Here is a 19,928-nt window from a genome sequence, read left to right on the forward strand (position 1 = left end):
TTTTAAGAGTAGGTCAAGTTTAGCTTTTATTAAGGTTATTGTCCGTCGCTGTAATCATGATTAAAATAGAAGATATCACAAATACTATCATATTGTCTTTTACTTACCGGAGTAGTTGATAAGTTGAGGTACTCCATGTGTCGTAAACTTTTCAATTTGTTGCGTTTCTTGTTTACGGACGCATTGGAGAAATTTATGAATTTGTAATAATTCTAAACGCGATTGAGCAATTGGCATGGTTTATTTTCATTCGCTATAACCAAGAACGCCAATAAATGAATAACTGAATATGAAATATAAAATTTTGATAGAAGTTTCTTTCTTTCGCTAAGAGGTAATAGCATAAACGTGATAAATTAAGCGCAACTACGCCTATAACTCAAAACAGTATATTTTATCGTCGGTAGTCGCTATCCAGAAACATTTTTTCCATAGGACACGATGACTCTAGTTGATAGATGAGTTAAGATGTATAAGGAAATGATCCAATTTTTCAACTATTGCAGTGATGATAACTTCAATCGTAAAGTGTCTATTTAAAATCGTTGAATGTGAGTTGGAAAGTTAAAAAGAAATGGGGGGAAATTAGCGATTAATGTCGTGATTGAGTGCAACAAAAACTAATTCTATCGTATGTGTAGACAAATTAGCTAGCAAGAGTCGATCTACTTAATAGAGTTGTCTATATTAACTGGGAAAGTAATAGTATCGCTATGCGACTAATTACTAATGTAGTAAATGACATAAGCGTATTGTTTTAGCTCTAATTTAGCCTGGAATTTCTATCAAACAGTCGATAGTTGCGTTAGTGTCTATAGAAGACTCGATGTGATAATATTGTGCGGATTACAACTACTCAAACAGGCCAATTTCCTACAGCAATTGACTCGATCATTGGACATATTCTTCGTTAGAGAAAACTGTTTCCATGATGTATATACAAAATTGCCTAGAGACGCAATTGTTGCTAGGGAAATATAAACAACGAATAATGTTGAGGATGGCTGCGTGAACAATTGATCACGTGATTCGATGCAGAGCAAGGTGAAATAAATATCGTATTTGCGGTACAGTACGCTATACAGTGACGCCGATTATACCATGCAAGCCATACAAAGCCTATGATAGATGTCTCCATCGCCTTCAATCCTAGGTTAGGCAGTATTCCAGCTCTATATATCACTAATAACGCATAGTTTCTAGAGACTTTGAAAGTCTATCAAGAAAATAGAAAATGCAACTATGCATACATGTACATATCTCGTAAATGCTCCATCAGGGGAATTATACTGGTACAGTACAGTACAGTACGAACGGTCTACTAGTTAAATAGCTATAATTAATTAATTAATTAGTCATAAGTTATTGCATACTACTACATTATATTAGTACCCCAGTTGCGGTGTAGTGCGCTATACTATGACGCAAATTATGCCATGTAAATCATACAAAGTCTATGAAGAATGGCTGGATCGCCTGCACCAACTTTCAGTTTTGCGAGGTGTACTTATGATTTGAACTATTATTTCAAACGAGTAAATTACCAGTTCAAATGAACGGGAACATAATCTCCGTAAAGTAATACATTAAATGAAAATTTGCAGCTAGATTATCCTAATATATATGCTTCCTAGATAAGTGCGATATTCAATCAAGTTTATAGAAAAAATAATTTATATATTACCTATTGTATTTATGCGCGATTTATTTTTGAGCTGATTTTTAACTGGCGACATAGCTCGTAGCTGATATTTGTTTATGGTTCTACTTTCAATTACGGTTTACATCGATTGGTTTTTTTTACAGAAAAGAGGCATTAAATTAAATTAAAAGTCGGATTTGAGCAAGAAGTTCTGTGCTTGATTTTTATTGCGATAGCACCACATTATAATTATGAACTTATTGAGATTATTTTTTAATTTTTTATATTAATTCAATATATACTCTAAGCTGTTATTTTGCCTAGGCAAAGACAATTATAATTCTGAGTCTATACAGTATTAATATATCCGAAATGGTGAATAAACGGATAATTATTCTTTAAATGCACACTTTCATGCTTTATTGTCTATTTGTTTTTCAATTAATTGTAATATTGCGTTCGTTGTTGACCAGAATAGTTACGCGCCATCATCATTTCGTTTCGATTACCGTAATCTATGGATATGGAAAGGTAGTTAATGCTAGTTTGAATAGGGTTTATAGCACAAGATTGAATTATTATTAACACAATATTTCTCAAGATTTTAAAGTAGGACTAAATAAATAATGCAGTGGTATGAACCAATAACGATACCTAAATCATCAGGAGAATAGCTATCATACTGAGAATTCATCGGAATACCATCTGCAAATTGTTCTCCATATTCAGCTGCATATTCTGCTGCATATTCGGCTGCGTATTCTGGAGGGACTTGATCATAGCCATACTCATCGCGAAGTGAAATTCCTTCATCTTGTCCGCCTACACTGACTATTGAACCAACCATGGAACACCAAAGAAGACGTGTTTAATAAAAGTTGAGTTTGATGCTATAGCGCTAAACTATCTTTCAACCTCTAGTCTACGTAATATTATGGTGATGGCTCAATAAATGATACTGATCACTTATACCTGCATCATACGGAATATCTCCATAAAATAATTCCGGCCGATCTAATATGTCTGCTTGATATTCTTCATCATCTTCAAATATGCCTGCATCGTTACTGTTAACAGACTGATCTCGATTTTCAATCATGTCAAGCCATTGGGAATTATGCCAACGGAAACGTTCATTACGAATTTTTTTCGCCCATTCTAAATCATAATCCTTGATATAATGTATCATAATACGTTCAATATAAACAAGATTAGGTATTGAAATTTTCTCATTTGAATTTAAAATCTCTAATCAATATCTCAGTGTAATTTGCATACCATTATAACATCTAGTGCGCCTTCGCATATTGTTCTAATCTCTTTGTTCTTGTCGTGCATTAGGTCTACAAAGTATGCTGTCGCTTCTGAAAATGTACGTTAAGGTAAATATACCTAAATATCCAGATAAACGCGTAGAGCTTTTTGCTATTATCAATGTAGAATGCATATATAATCGATATAATCTATCCTTCCTAAAACAAGTAGAAGAGCTATACAATTTAATGTCAGGATACGAGACTGCTGAATGGTTATGTCTCTCGTAGTATCATGAAATAGTAGCTGATAGAAGACGTACATGACTTGCAGTACAATTTCGTCATCTTCTTGCTTAGCTGCAAAGCAAATACAGAACTTTAAAACGTAGAACCAATTACGTTTGTTGCAGGAAAAAAATTCCGATAATTTTTTAACTTAATATTACTATCCGATTTCGTACCATTTAATAAATTAATTAGAGAGTCGACAACGCCTTGACTAGCCAATGCAGTAGCACATTCTTTGCTCTGACTCAGCGTCGCTGTTACCATAACGGTGACAAGTAATAGATCATCTTCACCTGCACCTACTTGCCAATATATGTTTGCAAGTTAATAACTATATCGCAGATACCATAATGAAAACTGAAGTGAATATTTTTCGTAGTAGTTATTAAATTAAATTAAAGATAATTTTCCTTTCGCAGTAAAATTGCAACTAACCGAGCTGAAGATTTTTCATTAAGACTTTATCCAAATTATACTGGGTAAATAAACGATAATAATTTAGATTGGGAAAGGAAATATTGGCAATTATTCCTAATGCCTCTATAACTACGTCTTCATTGCTTTCGTTTCCAACGATATTACCCATTTCTGATAAGTAGTTCTAAATTGAATAAAAACACATGAAAATGATCAACTTTAAATAAAATTATTGATAAATTTAAGTAGTGTAAATAAAATATTAAATAATTACAATTTATTTTTTGTCACCGTACTTTAGCTTTTACATTTTAACAATATATCAAATTGAATAGACTTAATATTATAGTATAATGTGATTATGTCGCTAACTTCAAATTTCTATTTTCAACAAAGATTGAAAACGTTAAAACTCGTTTATTGCGTAGTTAATTGGTATATTAGCCTATTTAATTCAGATATTATTGTCTACCGAAAGCCTTATCAATATATTGAAATTATGGCACTGCTAGTAATTAATATAATTACCGAACGGTGCATGATAACTGTTATGCTTATCATATAACCTTCATGCTATGAAGTTGAACTGAAAATCTTATATAGTATAAAATTTTTGCTCATAATGAATTTACCACAAATTGCTTTTGCAACGATTTATGTTGAGACACATTTCGTAACATCTTTAATAGTAAAGGATCTTTAAATTTAATCGCTCTCTTCATTAACAATTTTAATCCTCCACCATCGCAAATTAAATCGGCATTGCGCTTATTTGCGACTAAATTAATTATGAGAGCAGCTACTTCGATATCGATAACACCAGAAGGGCTTTCAAGAATTAATTGCATCAACTAGATGAATAGGAAACGATGAATTTTAGATTATACATTGATTTTAAAACAATTTTCTGCTTAGCCATTATTAAAATGTTTTTTGCAATTATAAACTGCGTTTACTAATGATTAGTAATCATTCGAATATGCAGTCGCATAAATTTACACACTTCTACGTTATTTTCAATAATATGTCCTTGTGTTTGTACAATATTAATTTATCACATCGGAAAAGCATGCTATTGAAAATGATGGCTTAAAAGAGAATCATTATAGTTCTAACACTTACACTATTTAAGCTGGAAACGCTTATTGCTTACCTTAGGTATACATTTCGATTGTATAAAAATGGCTTTATATTTATCATTAATGCTTATGTGATACAAAATGCAAATGGCAACCGTCGCATGTTTGCTGTTATCTGTAATTAATATAAAATTCCGGTATATCATAAAGCGCTTCTTAAAGTGACAATTTAGTAGCACTTGAAATGAAATAATTAGATCTAATTTTTAGGTATCTTATGGGGCATACTACATAAGTAAACAATACGTGACAAGTTATGGCAACTAACCTAATATGTTTATTAACTTTGGTACTATTCCGACCTTAACCATTTGCGCTCTTAATTTATTATCAAATGACAGATTGAGAAGATAGCGCAATGTAACGTTGGTCAGGCCCTATTGCAAATAAATCGAAAGTCCATGTTAATTTAAATTAAAATAATTGTTACAATTCGTGAATGACCTATTAACATGAGAATTACCTCGTTTGGTATATTAAGGATCAATACCAGCTTTTTAACAATGTTAAGATCGATCTGTGAAAAAAAGTTTTGATTAAGTTTACATTTATACCGATATCTGCTAATCGACTTATCAATATATCATGTGAAAAACATTCTACAGTTTTTGCTTGAATCAGCAATCATACCAATAAAATAAATTATTTCAGGCAATTAGTGTACCCTTGTTAATCTTTGATATTTATCAGTTATTTTTCTAACTCGTTTATTAATTTTAGGCGCCATTGTTAATTGACACCGAAATTATATGTATCTACATATAAAATCGTACCATTTCCGAAATATTTTCTGTAAAAATGCTCAATTTCTTTAGGAATGAAACAGTTAATATCAGTAACTCTTGATTGTCCCTTCCTAATAGTGTTATTAACATTGGAATAATTTCCTTATTCTTCATCTTTACTTCAACTCTGATGTCTTCTGATAAATTTAACAATAGATACAGAGAAACTAGGAAGAAAGCAGAAGTTTACATATTACTAGAGGAGTAATTTTACGTAGCTCGGGATAATTTACTTTCCGTATTTTCCGTTATTATTTTTGTATGAGCATTGCAATGAAGTAAAGTAATTTTAGATATTATGAATTACCTCGCAAGAGCTGATTCTGTTTGTCGACCAAATTTCGAAATTTTTTATAGCTTTTTTCAAAATCCTTTTTCAGTTGCGGATCTTTATCGGGTGGGATTGGTTAAGAGTAATAACTATAAATTTTCTTATTCAACTCATATTTGATTACGTATTATTATCATCAATTACAGCATATTTTTAAATAAAAATTAGTAGAAACTAAAAGGATATCCAATGCTTTTTTCTTATTTAATTCTTCAGCCCAAGTTTGATATCGTTTAATTTCATAATCAGTAATTGTCATGCTGAGTGCACCAATTTTATAGTGAGCTACGATGTTATGAAACTGGCTAAACGTTGATAAACAGAAAAAGATGTAAATAATGTTGGTAGCAACTTCCGTGCTCTTTTTCCAGTCTTCCCGTAGTATGCGAGACAATGCTCCAAGTAGAGTTTCTTTTATTGAGAACATATGAAAAATTAGTAATCACTTAAGGTTCCAATTCAAATAAAGGTTTTATAATATAGAGTCGCTATAACAATCTACGGAGCAGAGAGCTTTATAAAGTATATAAGTGGAACAGTTTACCATTTTGAACTAATTCTTCCAGGTTATCTGGATATCTTGATAATTGCAATATCATTCCGGTACCATAAATTTTTTCGGGAAGCTCTTCATATAACATTTCTATGTACTCATCGATATCATTAATATTAGCCTGTTTGCCATTTTCTGTATCTGCAAAGGGATCTTTCGGCTTCGATTCTAGCTTATACTCTTTTTCCAACTTACTTTCCACTAAAGCGAACAATTATAAAATGTGATATTTCACTTATAGTGGATAAGTATTTTCACTTCTCCATATAATATACGATAGATCTTGGAAATTTCATGAGAAGAAGGCAAAGTTTTCTTGACATAGCTGTCATCTATCAAATCTATGTTGTGTAATATTACTTACCTTTTTCTGATAGCTTTCTATTTTGTAAATAATAAAGAAGTTGCTCAACTTCTGCCAATCTAGAAGGATGAATTAGCTTGCATTTGTCGACTAATTCCTTTGCTAACTTTGATATCTTTGTATCTTTATTAAGACTTTTAACTCGAATCCTGTTATTTATAAATACCCAGTTTTACAATAGAAAGCAAATATTCAATTACATCTTTACAGATTAGTAATATTATCCTAACGTGAATTCAAATCTTAAATTGAGATATGTATTACTTACACTTTTTTACATTCTTTTTTCTCACCAAGCATCGGATCACCTAAATCACCTAAGATAGTAGCTTCCACTTCATAAGTTACTAGTAAAGCGTTCTCGGTTGGATGGACTTCAATTTGTCCTCCTTTGACCTTTCTGCAAATGTAAGCATTATTCATTGAGTTATCATTATAAAACTTACATCATTATATCCAATGTCCTTATTTCAATGCAATATAATACAATATTTGTGTTCACTTGCGTGTATATGAATATCAGTGCATGTTGCAATTTAATATTTCAAAATTGGTCAATAGAATACGATTCTGCTAGAAAGGCAGACGTTGTCATTATGTTGAATTTAAGTAATTTTCTCGAATTTTTCTTTAAGCTATATCATCCAAATAACTATCAATATTCTTTTGTAGAAAGTCTATGTGTAATTAATAAAATCATCGAGAGAGGTATCTCAGGTTAGCAATGGTATTGATGTATAAAGTAAGATGAGTGCAGCAGCGTATATGAAAAAGTTAGAATTCAGAAATGTACAAGCACGGCACTAATGTAATCTGTAATTGAAATTAGAATTTGATACTATAAATTATAGTAATTATTACAGTGAAATTAGTGCAAGATCGCTGTATCATAACTAAAATTTATCGCACAACATGGGAATAATATCGTAATTAATAAACTAATACAATAATAGGATAGTCAAAGATATTTTTACTAGTACTCTATGTATAACACACCTTTTAAGAAATCTGGCATCTTCTGACTGCATCATCTTGAACCTTTTAGGAGTAACGGGTTTACCAACAACTGTACCGTTGAGTGACTACTGCGTATTAATGATATCCTTCTAAAAGGATAAATGAAATAGATCTTGTTATATTAATTTTATAACTATAACATGATTGCAGCATTATTCATTTAGGTTAGGACAAGCCGAAAGTCCGTGTTTACGGTATAGGGGTAATCGTAAGGATTGATAAAATTGAGTAACATTGAAGTTTTATAGATCTCAATATGTATCATATCAGTGTTTAAAATGTAAGAATACGATTGTAGCTACTGACTGATTGAAAAAATTAGAAAAGTTGAATATTAAGTTATACGAATATGGTACCAAGTGAGGCTCTATCGAAATTCGACATACTTGAAGAACAAGAAATTATTGCAAAATATAAATTCATCACTCTACAGTATAGTAATACTATCTTACATGCTATACTACTGTACATTTAAGTATATATGTTACCGTATTTCAACTTGAATTGATCTATCATATAGCGGGAAGAGGATTTTCTTAATGCCAATTGGCGGTTGTGTACATTTACAAATCTTCGACAACAACGTTATCGCTTATTTAGAGAGGAATATTACCGGTACTAAGTGGTATGGTATCAGTAAGTACTCTTTATACAGTAGATGGCTCGTTTGATGATCTCAGCCTAGTCCTAAATCATATATTCATATCCTACCTCACGGTAGCGATTCATTTGTACAGTATATTTAAATATCCTTTCCTATATCTATCCAGTGCTCTAGTATGCCCTAGGCCGTAAGGGTTAACTGGCCCGTGTCGCAGTTGTCATAGTAACATTATTACCATCTCGTTTAGTCTCGGCCGTGGTACTGTGTTAGACCAATTGGGCCAGATGATACGCAACAAGCACAGTCGCATTGTACAGTATACTTATACTATATAAAATGCCTATGGCATCAAAGCAAGTATAGAAATAGGAGACTTTAAATAGCTGAATGAGCTAGCTACTTGCTGCTTTCTCCGAATTTCTTGAATGTAGATTGGAAAACGACAACTTCTACTCTACTGTATACTGAGTGTATAGGCGTGAAGAAAATCAAGATGATGCACAAAATCAGGCTAATACTCTATAGTACAGTATAGACAAGGCGCGCGATCGCGTACACAGTGGTACTACAGCGCGATCTTCAACTCCAGGTCCCCCAATTCGTACAGTATTTTTGTCACAGTACATAGTACTGTAAGGGACAGTGTGTGTACTGTAGTATTGTACTGTATACGAGGGTCTACGCAATCTGTAGTTGGATTATTTGCGCAAGCGTAAATACAACAAACTCAATGGCTTTCATGGTGGACAGATTTTAGATCGAAATGTTTGCAAAATTAAGGAAGCAACTCGCTGATGAAACAAGCGATGGATCTAAACCCAAGCCTACCAAAGTGAATACAATACCTGATAATCAAGAAGCAACTAGTATAGATGATAATACTGGTAAAAAGAAGACGTCTATTGGCAATACGACGACTTCTCCTGCTATTAAAAGCTATTCCGCTAGCTCCAGTAGCACTTCTCCAAGCAAATTTTCTTTTCCTGATGTGAACAGGGAAACTGAAGCTAAGGTAATTTCTCCGATTTCTCCTTTTCATGATCGTAGATAGTAGTCTATTTCTTGATGATCGGTTTAAGCGTTTATTCTTTTCATACACTTATTTTTTCAACTGGTTTATGGACAGGAGGAAACAAATACAAGAGATGATAGAACCCACGAATTAGAACGTCAACTTGAAAGTAATTATATTAATGATAATGAATGAAAACGTAATCTACGCCGATCGTCGTTAAAGTTGACTAAAGATTGATCCATTTTTATAACGGTCTAGTTATGATACTTGCAGGAATGAAGTTATAGATATTGCTTTAGTCTGATAGTAGATATTAGATAGTTATTTTTGGACTACAGTCATAACTTACATAGTGAATAAATATCTTCCTAGACGTGTACTTATAACTCTATCCAAAGTGGGTAAATAGCGCATATGTTAAACATTTATACAAACGATAACATTTACAATTCCGTATTGAACTAGTCTATTTTCCTTTATCGTTGTATTAGATTTGCGTAAAAGTTTTAAAGATCTGACAAAGACAAATGAATTACTCCAAAGTTCTTTATCTAAAAGACAAGATGGTAGCTACCTTTGTCTTCTACAAATATCCCTTCTGAAGTTGTATTTTGATTGTTATTATTATTATTTTAACAAGGTAATCTTATTTATCTTACTAGCTAATCATGAGCGTAGTCGAGATACTCATTCAACAAGTAAGACTAAAGCATCAGATGATTTGCAGGAGCAATCCAACGACCTAGAGGTAACAGATATGAATGTAAATATTAATTCTTATTTACCAACGTTTACTGAGATAAACTGTAGCTGCCCTTACTTTTACATGTCGACGATTAAAGTCTTATTGCTAGTAATGATTGCTGTAAGATTATACATAATTTTGACAACAACGTAGCCTTACATAGTTGTGATAAAATACAGAATAAACTAATTATGATGTGATTTTATAATAGGAAAAAAGTCATCCCATAGCTGAGTCACAGCTTTCACAAAGTTCTCGTGATGAATTAAAGAATATGAAACAACAAATAAGTTCTATGCAAGAAAAGTACAAAGAATTAGAGCACACTTATGATAAGGTTTATGCCTTTTATGTAAATAAGGCCAATTTAGTAATTGTCTTTTTGATCCTGTCACTTAACCTTTTTAAATTAGGAGAAAAAGATCTCTAAGGATAAAACAACGAAACTGGAAAAACTAGAAGCTGAATTTGAGTCCTTTAAAGTTAAAGTAATAAGATAGTTTTGGATTCAATCTTTGCAACAGGAATAGACTGTAATACTTATTATCGAAACTTATCGCATGCTTGTAGGAAGCAAGTAAAAAAGCAGAATTAAATGAGTTACAAAGTTGGCAACGCGAAGAAATTATGCAGTTGAAGCAAATGGTAAATTCCACAGTAGATACTTGAGCTCTCATCATTGCATTAAAAATAGTAATTTTTGTCGCCTCTACCATCACAGTTACTTAAATGTCAGGATAGTTTGTTAAAAGCAGAAAATGGACAGAAAGAAGCTACTGAGGTATATTAAAATATAATAAAGAACTATATCAATATTGGTAGCTAATTGTTGTTTATTATTTATAGCGCTTAGATAAAGTTACGGTGGAATGTGAAGCCAAGAAAAGTGAAATAAAAGATCTTAGGGCTTGCATTGACGAAATAACTACGGATCGGTATGACGATATCGACTTAGCTCACTAATATTGCGTAAAATACGAACATATTTAAATTTTCGTTTTCTTGTTAACATTAGTGATGAATTTATAAGAAGAGAAAAAGAGACTAAGCGAAATTTGAAAGAAGGACAGAGTTTGTTGGATTCATATAAGCAGCAAGTAGAAAGTTTGAGTAAAGAAGTAAGAATGAAAGACTAGTATTGATATAAGAAGAATATGTTTTTTACTTTAAAGTACATATAATTGATTACTTGATACGCCCGTAGGTATCATCTATTCGATCATCACATGCTAATGTAGAGGAAGTTGGCATGATTGAGAGAAAGAGATTGCAGCAAGAGGTAAATACTTCCATACGAAATTAAAGGAAATGCTGTTTAACATATTTGAGTTTATGTTATGCTTATCTGTAGATTGTGTCCAAAAATTCCAATATAATCGATTTAGAAGAGAAAGTGAAAGTTTTACAGCAAAGGTAATTGAGTCATTTCATTTAGATTACTGAAGGTCATGATACCAATCTTCAATAACTACGTGTATTATTAGACTAGAGACCGCTCAACTACCTGATAATGACGAAAAGCTACAAGCTGTTGCGAAAGAAGTATGTATTACGTAGCATTAACATAATAATAATACGTGTACTGATATTAGAATTGTATGTCTATATGTTATTACCTACTAATTACGAATTAATACTAGTATTGGTATTACTTAAATAACCTGTATCACGATTAATTCTCATAGAGAGATATATTAGAAAAACAGATAGAAGAGATAAAGCAAGATTTTTATCAAACAAATTCAAAATCTGATGAGCTGGTAAGCGATTAAATTTAGCCAGATTCTATGATGAAGTATTGCTTTGCCTCGTCATTAATTTGCGAAAAGTAGTCACTTGCCTGTATATTTTACTATGTTATAAAAGGTTAATAGCCTAACAGTTGCTCTGAATCGAACTAAAGCCGAACTAATGCAATCAGAAACTTCTGCAACCAGCAGTATTGGTCGCTTAACGAAAGATGTATGTAGTGATTTGAATAGAATTCGATAACTTGCACTCGAATGATCCCGGTTTATAATTCATAAATTAGATCGAAGAACAAAAATTAAATAGCCAAAAATTGCAAGAAGAAGCTGAATCTGAGATCTCTAGCTTAAAGGAGAAAGTAAGAAATTTCTCGTAATTGTAATTTGTGATTATGTGACTTTTTAATTAATGAAATAAAATTAATACATCTTTAAGGTTGAAACATTACAGAACGACTTAAGAGCTAGAGAACAAGCACTTAGGGAAACCGATTCTTGCAATATCGAAAAAGTAAAAATTCACTGTATATCGTATTGTAATTTTTGTCATTTTATATTACAATGACGTAATCAGCTTTGCTAGATTTCGCAACTAGTAATTATATTATTACTTAACAACTTAGACCTCTGTATTAGAAGAAAAACTTGCCGAGACTGAAATTAAATTTAGAAATCTTGACAAAGCATCAACTGAAAAGATTACTCGCTTGCAGCAACAGGTATTGTGTTCAATAAGAAATAACCTAATTATAAAAGCTCGGTTGTTAATAATACTAAATTATGGTAACTTTTCAGTTAAATGAAACCGAAACACTATTAAATAATGAAAGAATGATTGCAGAGCAGAACCTGGTTAGTGTGATTGCAGTCAATGAAATTTTTAAATTAATGCTTATTAATTAGTGTTCTATTTTAATATATTTAGGCTACTTGGAAATCATTTTGTGATGAAAAAGATATCGATATAGAAAATCAAAAACAACTTATTGAAGCTATTCAAAACGAAAGCACTTCGCTTCAGGTTAATAAATTTTGCGATTTTTCGCTTTATCAGATTCTCTTTAAACTGTCTATATGTCGAAACTATTTGGAGTCATAATGCTGTGGTTTGTAGATATTAAATATTTCCGTTTGTGATCAGTATCATAAATATCCTTGATATCATGTACTCTTAGAATGAAAATTCAAACCTTAAACAAGAAGTTAGTCGACTTAAAGAAGTAATTGAAGAATCCAAAGACAAGGTTGGCATATCAATTGACAACATGGGCATCATGTATGCGTATATCAAACCTTACGGTTGTATCTAATTAAATAGATAAACGAGCTTGAAGAAGCTATGGCTAAGAAGTCGCAAAAAATTTCCATTTTAAAAAATGCCAACGATGCTAAGGTATTGGCCTTTACCGGTAGCAATCTCTTGTTTGCTTATATATTCTCTTCCTGAGTGCTATTAAGATTCAATCTATACGAAAGTTCTGCAGATAGTTGATGGACTAAAATCGAAATTCAAAACGTTAATATTATAATTCTTTACAGGAAAGTTTACGTGCTTCAGAAATAGAAACTCTGAAGACTAAAATTGCCGGTAAGCAATGGAATTATATTGATATGATACATTTTATGATGTACCAGCTGACGTTGCTTAAGGTGAACTACTGTACAGTATATGCTAACTTTTCATAATAGATTTAGACCGTAGTTTTCAAGAACAAACAGCGTGCATCAAAGAATTAGAGCTAAAGCTCGAAGAATTAACAGTTCGTATTATGATTAGCTTTTTATATTCAATATAACTTTATCTAGTTGTACTATTCATAGACATCAACATTTTATGCTGCATTCACGATATAATTGATTACATTTTCATTACCATTAAGATTGAAAAAGAAGTACTTAGTAAGGGCAATGATGAAAGGTTGGTTATTCGTTTATAATCAAAAGTTTAAAAAAATTTTAAAATATACTGATGCAATCTTACTGGCTTACCGATAGGGAGAAGGCAATCGACTTGTTGCGAAAAGAGTTAGCTGAACGTGATCAGCAGTTAAACGAGAAACTACAGGTGCTATAACTGAATTTGATATAGTTATCTATTATGATAGCTTGAGAAAACGAACTAAAAGTTTACATTTCCGGTTGAAAACTTCTAGGTAGTTGACGGCGATGCATCCGTGATACCTAACGTAAATGCTAGAAAAGAATTATCTCAAAAAGGTAGCGAAGTAATGGATTTAGCATATTTACCCATTTCATTAATATTATATTGAACAATACCTAGATGGACTATCGGTTGCGATGTTGGCGGTTGAATCAAAGCCTTTTACTGATCAGTTTGATTCTGAAATGGAGAGTGGTTCCACTGTACAAGTTATATCTGTCGATTCGCTTAATCAAGAGAAGCAATCGTTACAAGATGTAAATGTTTTGCAAGTCTCTTACTTAACGCTACTGAGGTTATTAGACTTAATATTGATATTTTTATAACACTCAGATGGAAGCCTTCGCGCAAGAAAACAGAGATTTACAAGAGCAACTGGATGAGCGTAATAAGGTATGCTAGTTACAGTGCTTTAACGCGACTATTATTGTTATAGTAACGCCAGTGATTAATCCGTACTTGGCTCTTATTCTTGCATACATGTCTACATTCGTCACATGATATAGACAATCAAAATGCAATCACAAAGATTAAATGATTTAAAAAAGGCGTTACAAAAGGCACTAGTGAGTATTTATAGTAGTTTATGAAAATATAGAAATAGTAGATAACATGTATACACAGTAATTGCACTTCTTAACTGTACTAAATTCTAGAAGCAACAAAAAGCGAATGCCAGCGTGAGTGCGAGCGCGAACGCGAACGCAAACGCGGAAGAGAATGACCCTTTTTCTCCGGATAGTAGAAATTTTAGTTCTGATAATTTAAGTCTTCATAATTACAGTGAAAATGCTTCATCTAAATTCAAGTCAGCGCCCAGTCTACTCGATAGTGGCTCTCAGCAAAATCTTGAAACAAATTTTGAGTACCTGAAAAATGTAGTTTATAAATTCATGTCCAGCTCAGATTCGGAGGTGAATTTACTATGTGCTCTGTTGGTTCCATTTTTCTCTCTTTAATTAATATGCAAAATTTAATTTTATTAAAGGCCCAACATCTTGTGAAGGTTATCGCGACATTACTAAAGTTTAACAAGACTGAAGTTACAACCGTTAAACGAATGATGGAATACAAGGTAACAGTACTCAGATAATTGGCTTTGCTTTATGACTTAATGATTACGAATGCTTGAATTAAAATAAAAGCCCTTTTGCGATAACTGTAAAATGTTCTGCTTTAATTTACTATGCTGTATAGATGTCGTGGTTTCGACCGAAACCTTCATCCTCTCTACATCAAGTTTCAATGAATTCATCCCGTATTTAGTCTTCATTTAATTATTTGAATCCGTCTTGTATAAACTCACAGGCAATGAGTCAAATTGTCAAGTGCGTTTAACAATTTTTTATATAAATATATCTGATTGTCATGTAAGGAAAATGAATTTAAAGACGTTCAATCAGTATGATATATGGGGCTCCGTTGTGATAGCCTCTTACTTGTACAGTATATACGTAACTGGAATTAACTTTAACGTAATCATAACATTAAATTGTAGATTGACGATTTAAGGCAATGTTATTGGTTACGTACTGTTCAATCCTTGATATGATATTTGCATATAAAATACATTGAAATTGATTATAACCTATTGTTTTATTTCATTGACATTGCTAAGCAATTTTTCTGATGGTTGTTTGTATAAGTATATTGGTGTGTTAATTTGCTTTACAACAGGGCTTTTGACTATTGATCATAGGATTGATCTGCTGGCATTAGTATGCGATGTTTCTTTGCGCCTACGACTGTAAGATATTGAGGGTTGTATATATGAAAGGATATTGTTTTGTCCATAATCTATTCGCTATGATATTAAAACTAAATGTATGGTATATCAGACCTTATTATCTGTACAGGTTATGTGGTTGTACAGCTCTGGAAAATGTTATTATTGATTTTGTTAGTGCAGTACAGTAGTAGAAGATTAATTTATAATTGCTCGTAAAGCATATGCTATTTTAAGCATATTAAAGTAATTAATGCTGCGCTGTTCTATGATTCTAGAATACTTGATTTTTATTTAATCGGCTGCATTGCAGTAAAAGTGAATCGATTTAAGTTCTTCATGAGAAGTTTATAACTCTTAGAATACTTTTTTATTCATCAAATAAACGGAATATATACTTTCCCTATGACTGCAAGTTTGCAAATGTGAGAGAGAGATTGAAGTACACCTTGACTTGTTATTGGTGAAAAGAATTTTGTAACTGCCATAGAAAACTAGGGTCTGCTTATAGCAAATAATAAACTTTCTACTTATTAGACGCTAGGAAATAATACTGTAACTTGAGGTAGCTTCCTGCTAAGCTTCGTAATGATTCTTCTACATACTGTTTAACTGTAATCAGTTATTAGATAATGTAAAATAATGATTTAAGTAATTAACTGTAGTTATGCATAACATGTCACTTACTTTCATCAGAAACCTATAGTAAAATTTATATCATGCTGTAAATACTATGAAAAGTAATTGCGTACTGTAGAATGATTAATTTCACGTTATTTCTATATGAATTCACACATAAATTAATAATATTTACCCTAATTTAAATTAGAAGTAAAGATAATGTTAATATGTTTAACTCTAAATCGGAATCTTTGATATTGCCGCAATGTCTACTACTTATTGACACTTGTTATGCACTCTTGTATTTATCCATTTCCAGAAAATTATCCACTGAAGGCATAATTAATATATGTTATTATATTATTACCGTATTTATAGTAGACTTTTTTTCACAACGATCATGTATTAAAAAATAGATCAGAGTTACTTTCGCAATATGCACACATCATCATGGCAAGGCTAGATAGCTGTACGGTATATACTGTTTCAAAATACGCCATTTATAAAATACTACATTTCAAGAGATAAAGTTATCATCACAATTTAAATATTATTAATCTACATTATAGTATATATGACTAATGAATAATTGTGATAAGTAGAAACTGTGGAATGTACCGTAAGAACTATTTAGATCGCTATGATTCTATACCATAGCTAATAGATCCTATTTATATGTTACGAATTCAATTTATTAACCTAGTAGATGAATTTATACTATTTATGACTATGATTACTAGATTCATTACATTGGGGACATTTTGACGTAAACCGTATGATATTGAACACTTATACTGTAAGTCTATATATTTAAATGAGTAAATTTACTTCATCAGTTGATGAATTTCCTATCATTTTATATTATGGATCAGACTTTATTGCCTCAGGCAAGTGGTAGTTATCTCGATTATCGCAACAGGTTGCTAACGAACGAATCTTTACCAGAAATTCTTGTCTAAAGCTGTAGAAAGTAGCAGAATCTGTAAATTTCGCTATTCTTTGTGCTACTGATGATTATAAATATCACATCGGACTGATTTTTTGGTATATAAATGGGAAATTATTTCCGTACATATCATTTTACATCTTTTCGTGTGGTAATGTAATACAAACACGAATGTAATCAAATTTTACTAATTCGATATGCCTGTAATAGACCGGAGACTTCGAATACTACAACGACTCAGATTGCCTAAGGGCATACTTGCTGTAACATACATCATTGTCTATTCCTGTGTAGAAGCATTCTATAACATAAAAGTAACAAGCCTATCCCTTTAACGTAAATGAACTGGTGATCCCAACTGTGAAAGTCTAGAATGTTTTGTAGACAGTATCCACGTCTATCAATTGCAGGCGTTGATAGGATATAGATTGAAGGAATTTGTGATATAAAAAATGATCTATTTATCATCCTTGTAGTATAACTACGTTAACTATAGACTTGTTGATTAATTATTGGAAAAATAGATGTAGCAAGGTTTGATAGATAGACTGCATAAACCTCTATATGGGTAATAATGATGTAAAATGATATCGATTAATATATGTGTATAATATCCATATATTCTTTAGCTAAAAGGATACTGTATACTAGCAAAGTCAAAATGGACAAACTCATTGAGAATTAATTAATGAATTAATTACTAACCAACATCTTAAAGGGGAAAGCTACTACCGATGCTATCTAATCTTATTTACTGAAATATTTCATAATCTTCAAAGTAAACCATCTTTCCATGACAATGCCCCTATTGAAATTAAAGTATACAAAGTAGAAAAATAAACGCTAAAAATATTACATAACAATAGTTAGGCTTGGCCGGAATGATAGACTACTATTGTTCTGTTATAGTGTACAAGAACGCATAAACTTTAGCGAAGATGCCATGTCCGGATAATAGAAATAGCGTTATGTAATTACTAAGTCAATCCTATTTTCTTTTATCACGCACTACAAGATAATCGTATAAGAAATCAGTAAATGAACTGGATTTGACTACTTCTTAATTTCAGTTTAGCTATTGTCATCATTTTTAAAAACAATATTGTGGGAACGTTATCCAAATCCAGAGTCTAACGATACTGTCCTAGAGCTAGATCGTTTTAATGATAGTATTAATGGTTTATTAATCGAGCAGTAATCTAGCGATTTTGTTAGTAGTTCTAGAGCTGTAAATACCGAAGCAACTAAGAAAGCTTCCATCAAGCCGTAAGTATCGCATTCTCGGTCATCTATTTGATCTTATTCCATGACTGTAATCTAGGAAATGAATTAGTTCTATCAAGAAAAGTTAGCTATTGTGCTTTTTAAAATGATGCTTTGATTTCGTGGCTATTCTTTCTATTATTTTAAATACTAGATGCTAATTTCATCTCTTGCTATAGGCACAGATCTGATTAATTACCAATTAATCGAAGAGAATCGCCATTTTTTTTCTTGCTGTTGCAGGGATGTCATGGTTGACTATTGATTACTAGAGTAAACTGCATGCATCATAGCAAATGAAATATTGAGTTTAGCCAACTGTGTTCTAAAATCTTCTAAATTACCCTTCTATAATCATATTATTTTCATGGCCACTTCTAAAAAAGAACTTGCTTTTGATAAAGAAGCAAATAAGAACTTATCAAAGACTAAGGCAGAGTTAACTGGAATTAACAAGAATAAAGGAGAGGAAATACGCTTGAGAAGGAATTTAGATGTTCTTGAAAAAGAAAAACGCGCCAATTTTAGCATTAGTAAATCACAGGAACTAGCTATGAAAACAAAATTAGAAAAATTTAAAAAATTAAAAAACAAGATATCTAACAAGACTGCCTCTCCGGAATCAGACAGTGATGAGGATATCGAGATGCTACCAAATTATGGTGAACGGAGAAGATCAACTGTTTCCACAAGACCCAGTTCTGCAATCTATGGCAATAACGTAATTATGCCTTCTACTAGTGCTGGACAAGTAAAGGACGCTAAATATGATATGTATGGTAGAAGGAATACTTGTACTTCATTGGGCATTAAACCCGACAAGCTCAAAGAATTAGCTGGTAGAACTTCTGGTAGTTCTAGTAGAGAGCAATCACCGAGTAGATACAGACCGTCATCTGGGTCTGGTATGAAGAGATCGGTAACTGATACAAGGATTGGTAAACTTGATGATTAACATGTTAATCCCTGCCGTTATTCCAGAGAAATTATCGCTGGTGGGAAGTTTACTAAGAAGTAACACATAATATACTCTGCTAGCTGGTTGATTAGTTGGATGAAAATACTTAAATTTCGTAGGTTATTCTGCATTTTATCCATAATACTGCAGATACACAGTATCCATTTACTGTTGTCAAACATACAGATATTCATCAAAGTGAGCTAAAAAAAATTCTGAAGTTCACTTTGACAGGGTTATTTGAATATAAACATGATATACAGCTTTCTTAGTCTAAGAAGATATGATTTATCGTATGCATTATATTCTAGCGGCTTGATAGTGTCTGTAAATTATTTGCATTCTCGGT

At 31.8% G+C, this 19,928-nt stretch overlaps 2 protein-coding genes across 2 annotated transcripts; one reads left to right on the forward strand and one right to left on the reverse strand.

The window, feature by feature from the left end:
* Window positions 1–2,564: 2,564 nt before the first annotated feature.
* TRIADDRAFT_20927 (uncharacterized protein) lies at window positions 2,565–7,803 on the reverse strand (the record flags this gene model as incomplete). The annotated part of the gene is made up of 16 exons (XM_002109870.1): window positions 2,565–2,813; window positions 2,921–3,006; window positions 3,157–3,255; window positions 3,360–3,488; window positions 3,622–3,787; window positions 4,236–4,454; window positions 4,757–4,857; window positions 5,011–5,119; window positions 5,206–5,259; window positions 5,516–5,694; window positions 5,835–5,898; window positions 6,034–6,269; window positions 6,403–6,605; window positions 6,772–6,924; window positions 7,044–7,175; window positions 7,772–7,803. The coding sequence occupies 16 exons, from the start codon at window positions 7,801–7,803 to the stop codon at window positions 2,565–2,567; spliced, it is 2,211 nt and encodes a 736-aa protein (XP_002109906.1).
* Window positions 7,804–18,988: 11,185 nt separating this feature from the next.
* Window positions 18,989–19,576, forward strand: TRIADDRAFT_53293 (uncharacterized protein; the record flags this gene model as incomplete). The annotated part of the gene is made up of 1 exon (XM_002109322.1): window positions 18,989–19,576. The coding sequence occupies one exon, from the start codon at window positions 18,989–18,991 to the stop codon at window positions 19,574–19,576; it is 588 nt and encodes a 195-aa protein (XP_002109358.1).
* Between the last annotated feature and the right edge of the window lie 352 nt (window positions 19,577–19,928).

Source organism: Trichoplax adhaerens, genomic scaffold, assembly GCF_000150275.1.
Source record: "Trichoplax adhaerens TRIADscaffold_2 genomic scaffold, whole genome shotgun sequence".
Classification (NCBI taxonomy): domain Eukaryota; kingdom Metazoa; phylum Placozoa; class Uniplacotomia; order Trichoplacea; family Trichoplacidae; genus Trichoplax; species Trichoplax adhaerens.